The sequence below is a fragment of the Stenella coeruleoalba genome (genome assembly GCF_951394435.1).
Source record: "Stenella coeruleoalba genome assembly, chromosome: 9".
Classification (NCBI taxonomy): domain Eukaryota; kingdom Metazoa; phylum Chordata; class Mammalia; order Artiodactyla; family Delphinidae; genus Stenella; species Stenella coeruleoalba.
In genome coordinates this window covers 18,096,632-18,115,338 of record NC_137155.1, presented here as the reverse complement: position 1 = coordinate 18,115,338, position 18,707 = coordinate 18,096,632, and the positions used below count along the sequence as shown (strand labels likewise).

The window sequence follows — 18,707 nt, the reverse complement described above, 5'->3', positions numbered from 1 at the left end:
AGGCCAAATCCCATTTTGTTTCCAGCCCTCACTGAGCAGAGTTGGTCCAAAGGGTGGAAAAGATATTCGACAGCATTCCAGCCCCGTCAGCATCCTCACTGAGTAGCTTTGTTATTTGCTGTAAACAGTTGAAAATTTCCAGAACCGCAGACACACCCCTTTAAAAATGTTAATGACTAAAATGCCTCGTAAAACCAATGTAAATGAACAGTGTATTTAAGTCCCATTGGAATTCTGTCTCTGGAGTCCCTCCACCAGCAAATAATTGAGAGCTGACAGTATGAAATCTGACCCTGTCATTTTGTGAAACTTAATTACGGAGATGATGGTGGATGATATGCTTCAAGCTATTGATACTTTTCAAACCTGTTTTGCTAAGGGAGAAACAGGCTTGTTTAAAAAACAATTTTTCCAGGCCCCCAAGTTCTGTTGAAAGTCTTGCAGAGGATACATATATGGGCAGCTCTGTTGTTAGTGCTTATGCTGTCTAAAAGTTGCAGACACCATAGCTTCTGGTGAAGTGCCCTGCTGGAACAGCAGGCTTTAGAAAACAACAACAAAAATCCTATTGGGATGAAAGAGGCTCATGTGTTTTCAGGTTGTGGCCCTTCTACACTCCAGGCAGCCCACCCCCAGGCCTGTGTCCGCAGCTGATTTAGAATCTTCCACCCACACAAGCCTTGGCATTCACCGGCATCCTACAAGGAGGCTAAGGTGTAAACCTGGAGGAAGCTTTTAAGGACAAGAGAGAGTTGGGAATGGGGGGGAAGAAGGGAGGGAGTTAAAGAAAGGTAAAGCAATTAGACGACCACATGCTTGGCCCAAGTGGATGAGCACATGTGTTGGGGAGGCCCGGCTGACTGAAGGACTGCTGAATGTAGTTTTGATGGCCAAGACGGTGCCTTTGGTTCTGCGGCACAGCTTCCAGTTGGGAGAGTTCATTGCCCAACATGCTGTGACCAGGATGGCCTGCGAATGAACACCCCTCCCCTTCGTCAAGATTATTTTATATGCTTGCACAGGTAGATGTCAGTGTTCCCAGCTGTAAGGCTTGGGATGCGCAGTGTATCCCCTGGAGGGTAAATAATAACAGCTGCAATCTTCTGCCAGGAAAGAAGTTGCTGCCCCAGCTTGGAGATTCAGCAGATGATGAGGGCAAAAGGCTTTCTCGAATAGAAAATGAGATACCCCATGGGCCAACCTTCGAAAACCGCAAGGTGCCAAGCAAATATGAACCATCATGGTTTTAAAAATGATCAATACGGCAGGGCTGAACAGGTGGGCTTTCTTGAAGGGAATAAGCCTCAGAACTGATGGCTGAGTGCCTGAAGGGAGTTGCAAGATTCTCCCTGCACTTCTAAAGGCTAAATAACTCAAAATTCTCCCTTTGGGAAGTGTTTCTGATGCAGTATTGAGGCCATGGGCTCTCGAGGCTGGCTTGAGTTGGAAATGTGGCTCTGACATTTATCTGGGTGACCTAGAGCGATTTTCTCTTCTGGAAAATGGGGACAATACCCTCTGCCTAACTGGACGGTGGTTGTGAGAGTTTAGGAGTGATGTACATAAAATGCTTTACATTTTAGCATATAATAGGGCTTCAGCAAATGGTCAGCTGGTAGATGTTCAAGAAAAAATCTGATTCAGCACTGAGGCAGGTAGAAGTGGAGGAGAAACAATACTGACATGCCTAATATAAGACACATAGGAAAAATAAGCATGGGGACATTTATTACATACAAGACCAAAGACTCCAGAGGCATTCACGGGGTCAGAAGCACCCAGTGCTTTCTTCAGGTAACTGGGCTCTTGGGGAATCTAGGAGGTAGTGAAGTTATAGAGATGTGTCAGAGAAAATAAATGTTAGCTGTAGAGACTTAAGCAAAACTGGAGTTAGGTGAGAGTGGATGAAAATTCTGGAACCTATTACCTCTTATCGATTTGTAAATGCTGATTCACATGGGTTCCAGAGTCAGTCATGCCTTCACACTGTACACTGATAACAGAGAAACTGTCCACAGCCCACTGAGAAACCACACTAAATCCAGAAAGAGGCATTTGAAACCTCTGGCTTACAAAACAAGTTTGAATCCAAATCTTTAAACCTTTAAACTATTTTCTATCATTCAGCATTTTCTGTATTTTCTAGGTTCAACCAGAACACCATTTACCTTGAACATTAAAACAAGACAAATATTTCTTAAGGGTATGTAATTACAGGTACTGTGAAGGATGCAGAGAAATTTACCATGCTTCCCGACTTGAGAATTGGAATGAACTGACTCAGTAACATGGGACCAGAGATGAGAATCACACCTAGACTTCTCTTCTTTATCTTTTAAGCTACTCATTAACATTCTTCACATTCCCCAACCACCAGATTATGATACCTGAGTCAAGATTGATTACTGTCTTCAAGCATGTTTAGTATCGACTGATCTATTAAATGTAAAAAAAAGATAGCTAGCAGTGAGTGCGCCCCCCGTGTGTGCAGGGCGTCCACATTACAGTTCTGACGATTATCATCCTCGTTTTACAGATGAGGAAATTGAAGCCCAGAGATTAAGGAACTAGTTAGTGCAAGGTCACAGCCTAGTGAGTGTCATGATATGAAATAATGTGTATGTGCAGAGAGGAATGTGTATGTGCAGAGTGTCTTTGGATGTCAGGAAAAGAAACAAGATCAATCACACTGGGAAGGTGGATTGAAATGTACATTTTATCCTCTTCAGTTAACAGCTTGGCACCGATAAACTATGCTTTTGTCATTTGAAAATAGTGCACTAGAGGGCACCAAATACGCAAGCTGTGACTTTAAAACTGTTCTGATAATGCAGTTCCCACAGTGCTACAAGATACATAATCAGTAACGGACTCAAGCCAAAAGGCCATCCCAGAAAGAGTACGATGCAGTTTATGACAATTAAGCAGCTGTATTTTTAGCCCCTCAATTAAAAACAAAAACAAAACCCTCATGCTTTATACTGAGCAATTTGTAATTTGTCTCTACTGATTTCTATTCAAAGTGCCTTTCAGCCAGGTTTTCAAATTTCTCTTTGCCCTGCCTGTTGAAGGGCAAAGTGAAGAGTGTGAAGGGAAAGGGAAGAATAACCTGGAAAGGGTAGGGTAACCTGGATGAAAATAAATTTTAAAAAAATTACAGAGATATATTTTACCTTTTAAAATTTATTTAGCAAAGTAAAATGTACATATATTTTTTAAAAAGAAAAGAAAAACCCCACACTTATATCCAAGAGCTTAAAATGAAAAGGAACATGACCCCATCCTCAGCCTCAAGAGGCAGTATCTTTTAGAGGTAACTCCAGATTCCGAAATAATGTTCATGGTTCTATTTCTTGATTTATCAAACTGACATTATTTGTTTACCTCTATGGAAACTGAGGAGTTAGCTAACAGAATATTCATCTCTTATAAGTCACACAGTTTACAAAATAACTTTTATTTTCCACTATTATAACTGCAGAACATTTAAAAAATAAACATAAAGAGGAAAAACACCATTTTGATGCATATTCTTATAATTTTTTTTACAAAAATGAGATTACCTTGTACATGTGATTTCATCAAACTATACAAGATGCTCACCTTTCCATGCCATTCAACATTAAAAATGTCATTTCATTTTTGGTTTTTTATTGTAGTATAACTTAAGTTAAAAAAAGTTCTTAAGTATAAGGAACCTCCACCTCTTTAACCGGTGTAAGGATCAGATAATTTCACTCCACAGTGGGAACTGTGGTGTTTGAAGGTATCATCCAGTCTCAAGTTATGTGGCAGTGAGAATAGTTAGGGTCTGAAGGGGCAAGGACTTAAAAGAGTCCTGCTGGGAATGCAGAAATCAATCGAAACAAGTTAACAACTCAGCCCGGAAGAGTAAAGTTCTAATTATTCTTCAACATGTCAAGACTCAGTGAGACTCAGTGGATCATGAATGAGTTGGTCACAAGTTTGGAGTTTCTCCATTTTTTGGTGAAAAATAATAAATCTTTTGTACGTTTAATTCTCTATCATTCCCTTATAAGTTATCACAAGAAGCAGAACTACTAGAGTCATTAGCGCAACTAAAAAAAAAAAAACTAGCATCTTTCTCTTGATCTTTTTTTCAAAACTCAACCCCGCCCCACCCCCACCCCCCCACCCCCGCCCGCCCGCGGCCTCCAATCTGCACCTGGTTGCAAATGGTAGGGGGCCAGGGTTCGGAAGCATTATGGCCTGCTGTCAGGCAGCAGCCTAAAATGTACCTGGGAAGAGGCCTGTCTAGCTCTTCATTCATCTCCATTTTCCCTGTGAAATAAAAAAAAAAGGTTAATGCTACAGTCATACCAAACCTAGGCTTGTCCACCATCCCTACAGAATACTCATCCAGTACAAAGCTCTGCAATAGGGGCTAGTCACGTTGAACACGAGCAGAAACTTACTTAGGAACCAGGAGCTTTAAAGGATGCCTGGGAGCTGGTAAACATACTGAGAAACCATTAGACAAACACCAGCTCTTTCAGGTGGGAGGCCATTCCTATGGGGACGGAGAGAATCCTTGCCTAACACAACCAACATAATATTGAGCAAATAGGTGCTCGAAAAATCCTTTAAACTTTTCCTTGTTTTTACTTAACCTTTATGCTAGATACCGCTCTATGCCAGGTATTGTTCTAAGGGCTCTGTATGCTTTATCTCGTTTAAGTAACCTTTTAAATTTGGACACAGCTGCTAAGCGGTGATAGGGGGCTCAGAATTCAAAAGCAGGTCCTTCCCATAGCAGGGACATTATTGCTCTGGCCTCCCCTAGTAGAGCATCGAGAATAACGAGCAGTCATTTCCGCTCTGCACACAGAACGAGGGACATACCGACAGCTACCAGCATTTCCGAAGATGGCGGTTGCGCCGGGTTCAGTTTGAGCAGTGTGCGCCACGAAGTGGAAGCGGCATTATACGGGTTTTGGAAAGAACGAGGAGAGGATGGCTTTACAGGGCGTTAAGCAGGATAATGAATTCCGGAGAAGCTAAAGCTCAGGCCTGGCGGCCCCAGGAAGCAGCAGGCGGAAGTGGGCTCGGCCGCGGTGGAAGTGCGTTTCTGGGGCTCCTCCGCGACGAGGCGGGCGGGGCGGCTACTCCAGCGGCGCAGCGGCTGCGCGGGACGGCCCTCCCCGCCTCCAACCCTGCAGTACTGCTGGCCGCCGGCCGCCAGGAAGGCTCTGGGGAGGGGAGAGCGGCTTTCTGGCGCCGACTCCTCCCCCGGCCGCGAGGGCGGTGCCCCTGCGACGCAGGAAGCGGGCCGGTTACGATCTTGACGGCGCTGGCTAGCCGGCCACCCTGACGAAAACTCCAGGTACCGACTCGTTTGGGCCGACGGCCAGGCCTCGAGCCTAAATCTGCTGCGCAGACACTCAGCTCGCTCTTCCAGACGGGGAAGCCAATGTTTGGACGGCTTGGTAGAGGTCATGAGGGCAAATACCGCCCCACCAAGAGCGAGCGAGATCTCGATGAAGAGAAAGGGGGTCTTGGGTGTGTCCATAGTTATGATTAAGCCCGTTTATCATGTATACAGTGAAAGGGGCTATTTCCACAAAAGGCCAAAACTGGGTGACAGAACCTCTCCCTCCTCTAGACTGGTCAGACTGAAGAGGGCTAACTTCTTTCTCTTTCCAACTAAAGAAAAATTCCCCACTGTGGCTTCTCACCTCAGCCACTTTGAAGCGAGCTAGTTTCTCCGAAGTCAGTTGAGAGAAGGGGTTCCAGAACAGGGTGCTGGGGTAACAGCAGTTACACGCCTCATTACGTAGCCTTCTCATAATTGTGACCCCTGTCAAAGGATTTCTAACCACGAGTCCGCAGATAGAATTCAGAGTTGTGTGTGCACTACGTAAAGCACATTTACAGCATGCCGAGAAGGGATCATAGGCTTTATGGGGCTGTCAAAAGGTCACGGCACAAAATCAATCTCTATGTCTTTGGGATCGAGGGAAGTATCTCTGGAGAAAACTCAGGTTAAGGCCATTTAAGCTTACTTTCTGGGAGCTTGAAACAAAAGAATCTTACCATAAATAATTTGGTTCCATGAAACCATCAGAAAAGGAAGGATTCTGAGGATTTTTTTTTTTTTTTTTTTTGAGGAAAAAAACAATAGCTTTATCTTTGCCAGGGAAACGGGAAAACAGCATGACAGCACCTCAAGAACTGTGACCCTCTTCCCTGGGGAATCAGGGGAAGTCTTATAGGTGGGGCTCTTAGTCCGGGGTAGGTGATAAGGTGAATTGCTATTTTAATCCATACTTTGGAGGTGTTTTGAAGCTGTATTCCTTAAGTACAAAGAACCTGCTTTTTGCACCTGGATTCCCCTCGACTATTTTCCAGTTAATGGTTGGGTTCACAGATTACTAATGTAACTGTTAAAAAATTTTTTTAAAGCCTACCAAAGAGGGTCACTTGGGTAGCAGTATCAGATTGTTTATGTTGAACCCATCATGCAGACAAATAACTTCCTTTTTGATACAAATTTTCTTGAACATTGTTAATCCCATTGTTATTTTAACTCCTCTGGCCAGGTGAACCCACCCCGGACACACACACACCCACCCACACACACCTACACACTCCCCTAATCTTGGAAAGTGGTTATCATGATTCCCTGACTTCTACAGTTAAGTATCTTTTTTACATCAAGTTACCTTTAATCATGTAGTTTTCCTGTGCAACAAGAATAGTGAGGAGAGGGGACTATCAAATCTCAGATGTGATGCAGTTCATCTGTGTGCAGCTCAAAATAGCAGTTTTCTCTCCCTTCTTTCCCTGTAGGATTGCACTGTAAATTCATAGCTCCCTTAAAAAACCATGGTTGCTCAAATACACTCCTATTTACATCTGTTCATGCTAGATAGCCTATTAATATTTGCATTCCTCAAGTCTTGTTAAAATATTGATCTGGGTTTCATAAAAAACATCCCATAAATGTGGAGCCTGATATTATGGCATTTCTCATAACTATTTTAAGAGACAAGCTCTTCATTGCAGTTTCAGTATCTCAAAAAAGGAGAACATTTCTTTTGATTATAGTTACCTTTTCAAAATATAGGACTGATTTGATTTTAGCTTGGTAGGTTTGTCAAAAACAGGCACTCTCAACAGGCCCCACAGGTAATTCTGCTACAGGCTGACCCAGAATCCCCATTTTTAAGAACCACTGGCCTTTTAAAGGCAAATACATCGTGGTTGCTTGGAATCATTTCTCTGGTTAGTCCCGAGTTATCCTGATTTTATATAATCAGACAGAAAACCTATGGAGGCGTGACAGCCAACAAACTGAGTAATTTATGCAAAAGTGCAAATCTGCTTTGGAATTTCTTGAAGTTCTATCCTATTATAGGGAAGGAACACAGCCAAATAAAATATGCTGGATAGAAATGAGGCCTTTTTATAGAACAACCTGTTTTTACAAATGCTTTATGTTATTTATTCAAGATGTTCAGGCTCAGAGATAATGTATTGCAAGTTTATTAAACCAGATTAAGTTCTCCTCCACCTATATATGATTAAAATTTACAATTCTTTATTACTCTAATAATGCTAAGGGCCTGGGTTGAGGGAAAGCACTGGAGCAAATCAAGCCTTTGCAGGCCCAGGACCTAAATCAAGATGTGCAAAAAAAAAGACCCTGTACTGCAGTCACACCTTGCCAAACACCTGGTAAAATTAGTGGGCTAAATCCAGTGAGACACTCCTCAAAGATGTTAGATGCTCTGTTTCTTTTATAGCTGTGTCCCTCTGTGACAAGCAGCTACAAGGTTCTTGGTACTATCAGTCCTCTACCCAGTGGGACCTTGCCACAAGGTAGAAGAACATACAATCTGATTATATTTGCTACTTCCTAAGCAAGTATAAGAATATACCTGCTAAGTTTGTATATTGCCCACAACTGCTAAATTGTTCTGCATAAGAAAGACGACTTAGAGGAGGACATTTTTAGAAAGACTGGGCAACTGGAAAGTGAGAAGCAAAAGCTTAGGAGAAACAATACTGTACACTTTAAAATTTAAGAGGACAGACCTCATGTATTTCTTTTACCACAATTAAAAAAAAAATCTTAGGAAATAACTGCATGGGATTTTTGTGAGCAAAATAGGATAATTTTTGCAATTTAAACTCCCTACTCAGTCTCCCCTGTGAAGTTGTCAGTAAAATATATTATTACTTTTAATCCCTCATCTCTTTTTGGTGAATGTGATTAAGTACACAGCCCTGTTTTAAATTTTAGGATGAGTCAAAGGCTGCCCAAGGAGGGCAACCTCACATGGTATGTACATGAACTGGTGACCAATTTTTAAGTCCAATATAGCTTTATAAAATGCCGACACCTCACTGAAGAGTCCATCATTTTAAAAGAATAGCTTGACAATGCTTATTATGTCCGATTAACTTTATTAGTCTACCAAGTAATAAAAAGTGGGCTTCCGTGGTGGCGCAGTGGTTGGGAGTCCACCTGCCAATGCAGGGGACGCAGGTTCGTGCCCCGGTCCGGGAAGATCCCACATGCCGTGGAGCGGCTGGGCCCGTGAGCCATGGCCGCTGAGCCTGCGCGTCCGGAGCCTGTGCTCCACAACGGGAGAGGCCACAACAGTGAGAGGCCCGCATACCGCAAAAAAAAAAAAAAAAAAAAAAAAAGTAATACAAAGTAATCAGAGTAATTTCTGATTCTGGTGCATTAAAACTTTTACTTAGTAGTACTATATTTGAAGGTTAAATTCTCCTAGTGAGGAGGCAAGTAATCCTTTTCCGTTTATTAATGTCACATCCATTATTCTGTTTGAATAATGAGCATGATTCAGGCCTTGACTCACCATTTCCTTAACCTATCAGTTTCTGTTTAAAGGTAGTGCCAACATGATACTTCAGAGAATGCTGCTGCACAACCAATTACCTAGCAGTCAGCGGGTAAGAGATTAAGCAAAACCCTCACCGCCACAAGAGAAACATGCACTGAATCAAACATGACATATATTTGCCCTAGTTGCTGTGATGTAAGTAAGTAACAAAAATGTAAGTAACAAAAAATGTTTACTTACATTTTTTTTCTATAAGTCACTAAGACATGGGGTATAAAGCCTTATACTAAATAGTTTAAATGTATCAGAAACATTTTTACATGTTATAAGTTCATTTTAATGATAGCATATTATTCCATCTACTGGCTCTGACCCAGGATATATAATTTTTTGCCTATTCATTAGCTAGTTCTTGATATTTGTATTTTGACCTCCTGCCTAAACCGGCTTCCATCTTTCCTATGTCCCAATTGATCCCTTGATGACGAGCAGGCTCTCTGGCTTAGCAGTTACCAGTTGATCATTACTTGTTTTTAGAAGTCTTAAGTTCACAATATTTCCTTTAATTGCTCTAGTTCAGGAATCCACACATTTTTTTCTGTATAGGGGGCCACACAGGAAACATTTTAGGCTTTTCAAACCACAAACAGTCTCAGTCACATAGGGTCACCTCCCCCCCTCCACAATAACCCTTTAAAAATGTGAACAACCTTCTGAACTGCCCAGCTATAAAAACACAGGCAGTGCTTGCTATAGCTTGCCCATTCCTGCTCTAGTCCTTAATGGGAAGAAGGGTAAAGCTCAACTTAATGCATACGTGTATGATCACAGTAACTTAAAAGTGCTGGCTGGGTATTTAATTCAACATGGTCTTCACCATAATGCTTTTTGGCATCTGAAAATATCACTGAGTGCTTGTTTGGTCAATTAATACAGCAAGTATAAAAATATACTCACACTTTACCTTGGGTGAAAAGAAACTCAATGATTATAAAGTAAGAAATAACTCAAACTGAGATTTAAGTTTATTACAACATGCGTACAATTACATACTTAATGTGTATAATTTTAGTTTTACATGCAACATCTTTTATCTCGGATAGCTCCTAAAACTTGCTGTAATTCTACTAAGTAACATGATGGAAGTTGTTATTTTATGAAAATATTCCCAAAGATTTAAAAGTAACATTTGAAAAAAACATGATGGTTAAATTTCTCAAATAGCTTCCTGTTTACTTGGTTAGTCTACTTATGGAGTGAGCTACATGTCCAAATAACTTATGCTGTTTGCCAGTTACCTACCCAGTTCCTCATTTTACTGTTTTGTGGGACAAAACCAATTTGGAATAATGCATCCAGTTCTAGGGATCCAGAGGAAAACAGAGCTGACCAAAGATGCAATAAACTGCCCCAATATCACTGTGGCTATTTAAACAGAGGTCAGTCACTTGTTGGGCAAACTAATGCATGCATAAAGAGGGAGGGAGAGATAATTAACACTGGATACCTGAGAGGTTTTCAGGCTAATCCTAAATTCTGTCAATCTCTGCAAATATTTTTTAAGCTTATGCTGAATGGAGCAAGACTGACCACTGTGAAAGCCCACAGATATACCTACTCTCGTAAGATATACAATGTTTGAGAGGAATTTTAATGGAGTGTTCTCGTTCATGTATTTGGCACCTGTGTAAACTAAGCCAGGTTCTTCTCTTAAGACCCATAACTCCATCCTTGGGTGCTCCTATGGCACTTTATTTTTAACTGCAGCGACTCACAAATTATTCCTCACTGCCTCTTTGAACAGAAAGAATGATTAACTCAGTGGAATGTTGGAAGGACTAAATTCCACACATTTGTCCCTTCGGACGTGAATTTATTAGGCAGGAGGTGTTAAAATACAGCCATCTTAAAAAGATTTCTTCCAGTCTCACTCCACAATTCTTTATCTTATCCATACATTCTTAAATGCAATCATGTTGTCTTTTGCCTTTCAGGTTAAAGAATCCCATAGCTAATGACATGACTACTTTAGTTTCCAATCTGAGGCAAATCTATGCTTTAATTTGAAGGAAAAAAAAAAGTAAAGAAATTCAATTAAGTGAGATGTACACACTACTATATATAAAATAAATAAGGACCTACTGTATAGCACAGGGAACTCTACTCAGTACTCTGTAATGGCCTATATGGGGAAAGAATCTAATAAAGAGTGGATGTATATGTACAACTGATTCACTTTGCTGTACAGCAGAAACTAAGACAACACTGTAAATCAACTATACTCCAATAAAAATTAATTAAAAAACAAAAACAAATCAACGAAGTGAGGGTAAGATAAGGAGTAACTATGACTCTTTAAGATAGCCAAATACCTCATCTAAATAGTGATGCCTATGAATACCACCCCCACTGCCCCTACCTAGTATCCATGGAAACACTGCCAAGGCAATTAGCTTGGCAGAATCAGCAGGCAAAGACCTGGATGAGCTTAATTTTGATCTAGGGTAAGTTAAATTTTACATTTTCTATTCCTGGTTAACCTTCTGGATAATATGGTGACATAGTGGGAGTTCCTTAAGACTAAAACATATATGTCAGTCTTCTCAGAAACAACCTCCCTCTCCCCTCACACACACACAATGTTTACTGCCAGCTTGATTAAAGAATGAATTCTTGGTATACTATTTATATTTTCATATGTATCTCCATATGCTGTATTATGGATTTGCTGAAGTAATTTCTAGTTCTTTATATTTGGCATTTATAAATAATTTCAAAGTCAAAAGAATGTTTATCAATCTAACATATAACATCAAAAAACCTGACTTTGGGGCTTCCCTGGTGGCACAGTGGTTGAGAGTCCGCCTGCCGATGCAGGGGACGCAGGTTCGTGCCCCGGTCCGGGAAGATCCCACATGCCACGGAGCTAGGCCCGTGGGCCATGGCCGCTGAGCCTGCGCTCCGCAACAGGAGAGGCCACAACAGTGAGAGGCCCGCATACCGCAAAAAAAAAAAACACCACCTGACTTTGTTAATAAGCACATCGGTATCTCAGTAACCAAGGGACAGGTGTGTTAAAACTGATAAATCAGATGATTTTTTTTTTTTTATGAAGACACATGATTAACTCTTTGGCCAGTAGTTTCCTCCAAGAAGGTTAATTATATAGGAAGTCTAATTATATACATAAAGTTGCCTGGTGAACATGATACCAAAACGAATTATATGAGACTATTTACTGGTATTGGGACTGGATTTTTTATGTTGAAGTGGGTCCTTAAAGTCCTAGCTCATGACATCTAAATTCCTTAAGATCTACTACTGTTAAGTTACTAATATTAAATGAAAGGATGCTTCCTTCTACTGAGTTGCACTTCTGGAATTTAAAGTTACTGGTTTCACCTTTAAGGGAAAACAGTAACCTTGGTTAAAAGATCACACTCTCTAAACATCTTAGAATAATTAGTTGTAAAAGCAGGATGAAATGTCACTATGTTTAAAGTAACAGATGATAGCTCCTCCCGGTTTAAAATGCTCCTATATATTAAGAGGGGAGGAGTATAGAAATAAGGCTTCTTTTTCACAAAAAAACCCTAAACACTCATTAAAAAGACAGACTGATTCCCAGGGTAACAAGACTTGACCCTTATCTGCTACAGAAAAAAGGGTCAGTCCATCAGAATATTCTAAATTTCTTAGAAAACAATTTACGTTGCTGTTCTGATGAAATCTCCAAGAAGAAATGAAGGAAATGGTTCATGCCAATAGTACATCCAAGCTTCACAGGTTGGAGACATCTACTAGTATAGCAACACTCAAAAAAAGAAATGGGTAAAACAAAACTGTCTTGGCACTGTAACTTTAAATAAACATTTTAGTGAAATGCTTCATTCCATGTATCTAAATGTTTATCAAAGTAGTAATTTGCATGAAAAGTACCTGAGGATGAGGTCTGTGAAAAATGCAGATTCCTGGGCCACACTAAGGAGTTCAGCATATGGTTCTTAATGAATTGGTACATTCTTAAGAAAATTATGAATGATACATAACATCTTGTTTGGGGGAACTCTGGGTGGAGCCCTGGAATGTATAGTTAACAAGCTTCCCAGATAATTATGGTAGTCAAACTGGCTTGGGAACTACCAACCTGCAGCAGTTCAACATGCCTGTAGTAGGTAAACATTTTTTAAAGTGGATTTTTTTTTTTTTAAAGGCTTCGTAGCCACGACTGTAACTCTGGGCGTTAAGAATTTGCCTTCAATGAAAAATCAATTAAGTTGTTAGAAATGCAAGACCAACTAAGTTCTGCCTTGAGAATTAAATGTGTGATGATATTTCTACCAGTTCTTTTATGTAGTACTTTCAACTAACACTTTGGAAAAGAAATTTGTTGGTTTCTGTGTAACAGAACATATCAACTTATTTTATGTTACAAATCTTAGGAGTGATTTTCAACTTAGTGCCAAAACTGCCTGAAGAATATAAAATTGCTTGTGTTGTGGAAGGGATTGGTTAGTACATTAATGGATTCAGCTTCATAAAAATGGGTATCAACATCATCTGTTGATTGTATACTGTTAAGAATTTAGACTAAGTATCTTTCTATGCAGAGATAAACATGTGTTTTTACCATGCCATTTTGGGATGTTAGTCCCTAGGCTTGTTGCTGCATATTGGTAAGCATCTATAATCTCCATCCATATTTGTGGGACCATAGCTCTTCCTTTGAATGAGCTACCAGACTCTAGCCCTGAACTTCCATCCTGTTAATAGGGTTGCTGAACTGTTTAGAAAAGTTAGCAGTGGGAAGGTTCTCTTCTCTAATGTAATTAAGTTAAAGTACCTGTACAGTTATTTTTGTATTATTATTATCATGCTTTGGAAAGGCAGATTAAACCTGAAAATTAAGAATTTATAACCAAACACCAGAGGATGGATAGGAATTTTCAATTTTCTCAACACAATTTAACAGTTTTTTTTTTTTGAGAGGAGGCTTTTACCTGCAATGGACAGAGAAAAGTACTAGGATATGCTTCACTTGGGATTGTTAGTCTTTCAAAGACTAATTGATGTTCAATTATTTTTTTTCCCCCTCTAGAATAGAGTGGCTTTGCTCTTGGTCACAAATCATTACTGATTTTAGGTTTCCTAACTTTTAACTACACGAATACATCTCTAACCCTCTTTCCTTCTCTTCACAATCAAAGTTCAAGAGCTTTTACTATTTTGCAGACTCATACCCCAAAACGAGAAGAGACCTAATTAATTAAAACATTTATTTGAGCACTTACTATATGTCCTGGGAATTAATGCAAGCTGTATGCATTTATCTGAGAGATAATGCAAGGTAAACACTGCCCTTCAGGGGCTCACATTCTAGCAGGGTGAGGAGATTCTAAATAATTTGGGTTGGCCCAAAAGTTCATTCAGGTTTTTCGTAAGACGTTACGGAAAAACCCAAACAAACTTTTTGGCCAACCCAATACAACAAACTGCTATAACAGAACTAAGTAAAAGGTAAATGGAATTATAAATAACAGTAGACTTCTTGGAAGAGCACCAGAGAAAGCTTCAAAGAGGAAAAACATTTGAACTGAAGGATGCATTCACAAGGGGGAGAGTAAGGGGATTCCATGAAAAGGTAATAACAAAAAGAAAGGAGGTCTGAGAGAGCAAGGTAAGTTTAGGGAACTGAAAGCAGTAATGTGGGTCGAAGCAAAAGGAGCAGCAACTGGATCTCTGATTGGAAAAAAAGGCAGGAGACAACAAATCAGAGGGCCTTCCTTTATGCCACTCTAAGAAGCATGGACTCCATTAAAAGCATTTCAAGTAAGATCAGACTCACATTTTAGTAAAATCACTTTGAAGGATGACAGATGGATTAGAAAGGGCAAGATTAAAGCAGAGTAAGCTACATCACCACATAGTTAGACTCATTTATTTGGCAAATATTCAGGGCGACTGACTACTCTATGCCAGGCCTGAACTAAAGTAGTGGCAATGGTCATGAAGACAAGGGGGGTCAGACCAAGAAATAAAAACTCAGAATGGACATTACTTAGGGACATAACAGACACAAAGTATTAAAGAATTGAGGATGGTTCCTGGGTTCTGACAAGTTGTAGACCATACTGTTTGCATCCCATTATAAAAAATAATATCCAAGCATTTTGCCTTATCATTACAAACTAGAACAACTTTGAAAAAAATGCTTTCTGGTAATACTTGTCTGTTGTAGAAAATCCATCTGTATGCCTACAACCCAGAGAGAACCAGTGAAACCACTGTACTTTACTTCCTTTACCCCCATTTCTATCAAAGCAAACACAATATACAAAAGCCCTACAAATTGTAATCTGTTTTTCATATTTTTGTTACCATTTCTTTGTAGTATGTGATGCCCTGAAATGATTCTTTGAAAATAATTTTAATGGCTGTATTCATGGACATATCCTCATTTAAACAGATTCTGCTGAAAATTTATAAGCCTCTTACATTAGTCTAAGACTGACTTGTCACAATTAAAATGAGAGTTGAGATACATCAATGATTCACAAATAACAATCTAAAATGAATTTTGGATAATTTTTCATTATTCCACAGGAAAATAAGAACAATGTAGCAGGTTTTTCAAAATAATTTAATTTTTTTAATTAAGAGACTATGTCCTTATTTGCTGTTACCACCCGTTTTTTTAAAACCAAGGATATGGTGTTGCTGTTTAGAGAACTAAAAATAGTAACTATATTGGTTTCCATATTTATCATTTGATTCATTCAAGAAATCCCAAAGTCTAGGAACCAAGGTATTTGATTAGGTCTAAAATCCTGCCAACTATTTCTTTTTAGTTTGCCTCTCCTACATACTGGATTGCTACATTCTACCAAAAAAACCCTACAGAATAATTATTTAGCTTTGTTGACTCATATCTCAGATATATATGGACACACATTGTTCGATTTGTCCTAAATCCTTGAAGTCAAAACAATGGCTCTGTATTCCAGGGATATATAAAGTGTGAGCCTTTCCCACCTTAACCATTCTATGTTATAAAGGATCGTATGAGACACAAGACCTAGATTATGAAGCAGAAGTCCTTGATTTAGAAGGAACTAATATAACGCGCTTGTTGGGAAGCTATCTAGTTGCTGACTGCTACTAATACATCAGGGAGTTACCCATGCACCTCGACAGACTGTTTATTATGATTAACAAGTACCCGGTTCTTATAAGTACCTTTCTTGCAAGTAGCTTAAAGACTTCTGGTACACAATGCCTCTTTGATGCATAGTAACAGAATGAGCAAGCAAGGAAATAAGTTCTGCCAGTGAGAGGGAGAGGCTGCAAGGGAATGAATAATCAACCTCTAAAAAATGAAACTACTTTCAAGTTCATGCTTTAAGTCAAAATAGCCTGTGATGTCAAAACTCTTCCTACACCCTCAATCTAAACAGGACCAGTACCGTACACATGTACCTTCACCTGAACATTCTGGGGCCCCAAGTTTTAAGAACTTTGCTGGTCTGGCTGTAATTATTGAGTTCTAAAATACCAAATTTTATGACTGCTATGAAGATATTCTTTACAATGAGAATTTCTTTCCAAAGAGATTAAAAATGTATATATGAATGCTTAACTGTCCTCTTCCCATCTTCTTAAGCCTTACCTCATAACTTGATTTTGTAATCTGGTTCCTTCATTTTACTTTATATTTCACAATGATTATATTTTAATTTTCACACAAATTATAGTTATTTCACAAAAATGCATTACAAGGAAAAACGATTTCAGTTTATTTACAAATCGAAAATTTATTCCAAGGGGAACATATGACTTGTTTCACGGTTTTAAAAAAGGAAGACATAACCTAATATTGTTTATTACTATTATTTTTGGAATACATGATGGCAACGGCTGGGGGAGTTTATGCATAGAAAACCAAGCATCTGCTTCTCTTCCACAAATAAATGATTTTACTAAGCACCTGGTACAGAAAACTTAACCATGTGTTTAAAGAGTTTACCTTAAAAAAATTACACTTTGAACTTGGCCTCCGATTAAACTCCTCTCAGAATTTAGTCCTTATCCTTGAACATAATTTGATAATGACCATTTGGCTGATAGAAAAAAGGCAGGTATACAGAGAAATAACTATGCCACAGCTATTAAAGTCTCATAATCATGAAATTTTGATTTTCATGACATAAACCTCTACTACTTCCAATGTTTTCTGTTTTGTTTTTCATTTCAGAGAAGGCTATTTGGACCTAAGGCTATGAATTAGGAAGTAATCTACTACCTAACTGCAATTCAAGGTCAGTTTACTTTGTAGCTTAATATGAGTAAAGTTTAAGAAAGTCTTAATCTCCCCCTCAATTTAACTATGCTAACCTCTGGTCATCTTTACAGAGGCTGAGGGCTTCAATAATACCAAAGTTTGATTTGTTAGTTAAATAGAACTAATTACTGCCTACAGAGGTAAGGATAACAAAAACACTTTGATACACATATATATGAAGAGTATACATTGTTTATATATATATATATATATATATATATATATATAATTGGATAGTTATTAATCAAGACGGAAGTCTGTAGAGTATAGGGGTGGAAAAAAGGGGGAGCCAGTAAGAACGGGAACCAAAAATTAGGTGCCTACTCTATGTTAATGATCACCTAGGAGAGCAAGACACAGGATACATAAAGTACTGAAAACAAACATGAATGACTTATTTAACATAAGCATTGATTAGGTGACTGGATTCATATAAAAATGAAGGAAAAAAGAAAATATCAAATTTGATCATACCTAGGAAAATAAAGTCCGTAAAACCAAGTGATCTTGATGGATATTAATTTCCTCATTTGTTAAAAGCCTAAATCAAAATTAAGTCTATCACTAAAAACTAACCATAAGGCAAAGGTAACGCAAGCTCAGCTGACAAACATTAAGTACAATTGTCCCTCCATATCCTTGCCCCACGGATACCAAGGGATGACTGTATAAATGGTATTCATTCTTAGCGTCTTCTGACGTTTAGCTATCTATGGACATTTACAATTATGACTTTGGTATCTAAAATGTTAGCCTCTAACAAAACAAAACAGTTTTAAGCACAAACTACAAATCAGACCCTTGATATACAAGCAGTATAAGTCAAGCTGTTTTTTTCAAAATGTGCAACTGTTAGAGCCTTGGAGGGCTCATTCTTCAAGGTAGCAGAACAACCTTCAGAAACAGCTGTAAGACCAATACAGTACCATATTTAACAATACCTTACGTGCTGAAACGAGGGCTTACACGTCACCTAAAAAAACCCTTAAATTCTATCATTTCTTCTGACTGCCAAATGTTCACACATGTTCTAAAAGCCATTAAAAATGAATTTTGCATGGGCATAATGAATTTAAGATGTACAAACATGAACAAAAATGCTATCCTGAAATTTGAAGCATTTTAGTTAAGTTTTTGGGAGCCTAGCATTTTAATAAGGAAGTAAGGAATCAAGGTATGTTTCCAGGGAATTCCCTGGCAGTCCAGTGGTTAGGAGTCTGCGCTCTCACTGCCACGGGCCCAGGTTCAATCCCTGGTTGGGGAACCAAGATCCCACAAGCTGCGTGGCACAGCCAAAAAGAAAAAAAAGACGTATTTCCTGATGTAGCAAGAAAATGATAAGTTCTGGCTTTTGCTATATAGGTATAAACACAGGTTGCCTGTGCTACATGGATTCTCAGCATAAAAGTTAAAACATCAAGACCTGAGTTGACGTTTTAGCAATATCTGGGTGCCAAACCTACTGTGAGACTTAAGCCAGTCATTTCCCTCTTTGAGACTACTTCCTCAAAATAAAAGAGGAGGAAAAAAAAGAG

General features: G+C 39.0%; 2 protein-coding genes across 3 annotated transcripts in view; one reads left to right on the top strand and one right to left on the bottom strand.

Annotated features, from left to right (window-relative positions):
• The window catches only part of LHFPL3 (LHFPL tetraspan subfamily member 3), a 599,911-nt gene extending 594,913 nt beyond the window's left edge, over positions 1–4,998 (top strand). The window contains exon 4 of the mRNA XM_079932083.1: positions 4,850–4,998. Within this exon, the coding sequence (XP_079788209.1) occupies positions 4,850–4,994 (145 nt within the window). The 3' untranslated portion in view covers positions 4,995–4,998. The remainder of the gene's footprint in view (positions 1–4,849) is intronic.
• LOC307191844 (uncharacterized protein) overlaps positions 1–18,707 on the bottom strand; it is a 98,923-nt gene that overhangs the window by 72,976 nt on the left and 7,240 nt on the right. The window contains exons 1-2 of one of the 2 annotated variants that reach the window (XR_013829865.1): positions 4,864–4,983; positions 4,164–4,302 (exon numbers count right to left, since the gene is read on the bottom strand). Coding sequence is in view for 1 of the 2 variants with exons in the window: in XM_079932082.1 (XP_079788208.1) it covers positions 4,288–4,302 (15 nt within the window). In the remaining variant the exon portion in view is untranslated. Of the gene's footprint in view, positions 1–4,163; positions 4,303–4,863; positions 4,984–18,707 lie in introns of those variants that run through there. The other variant, XM_079932082.1, reaches the window with a different exon arrangement.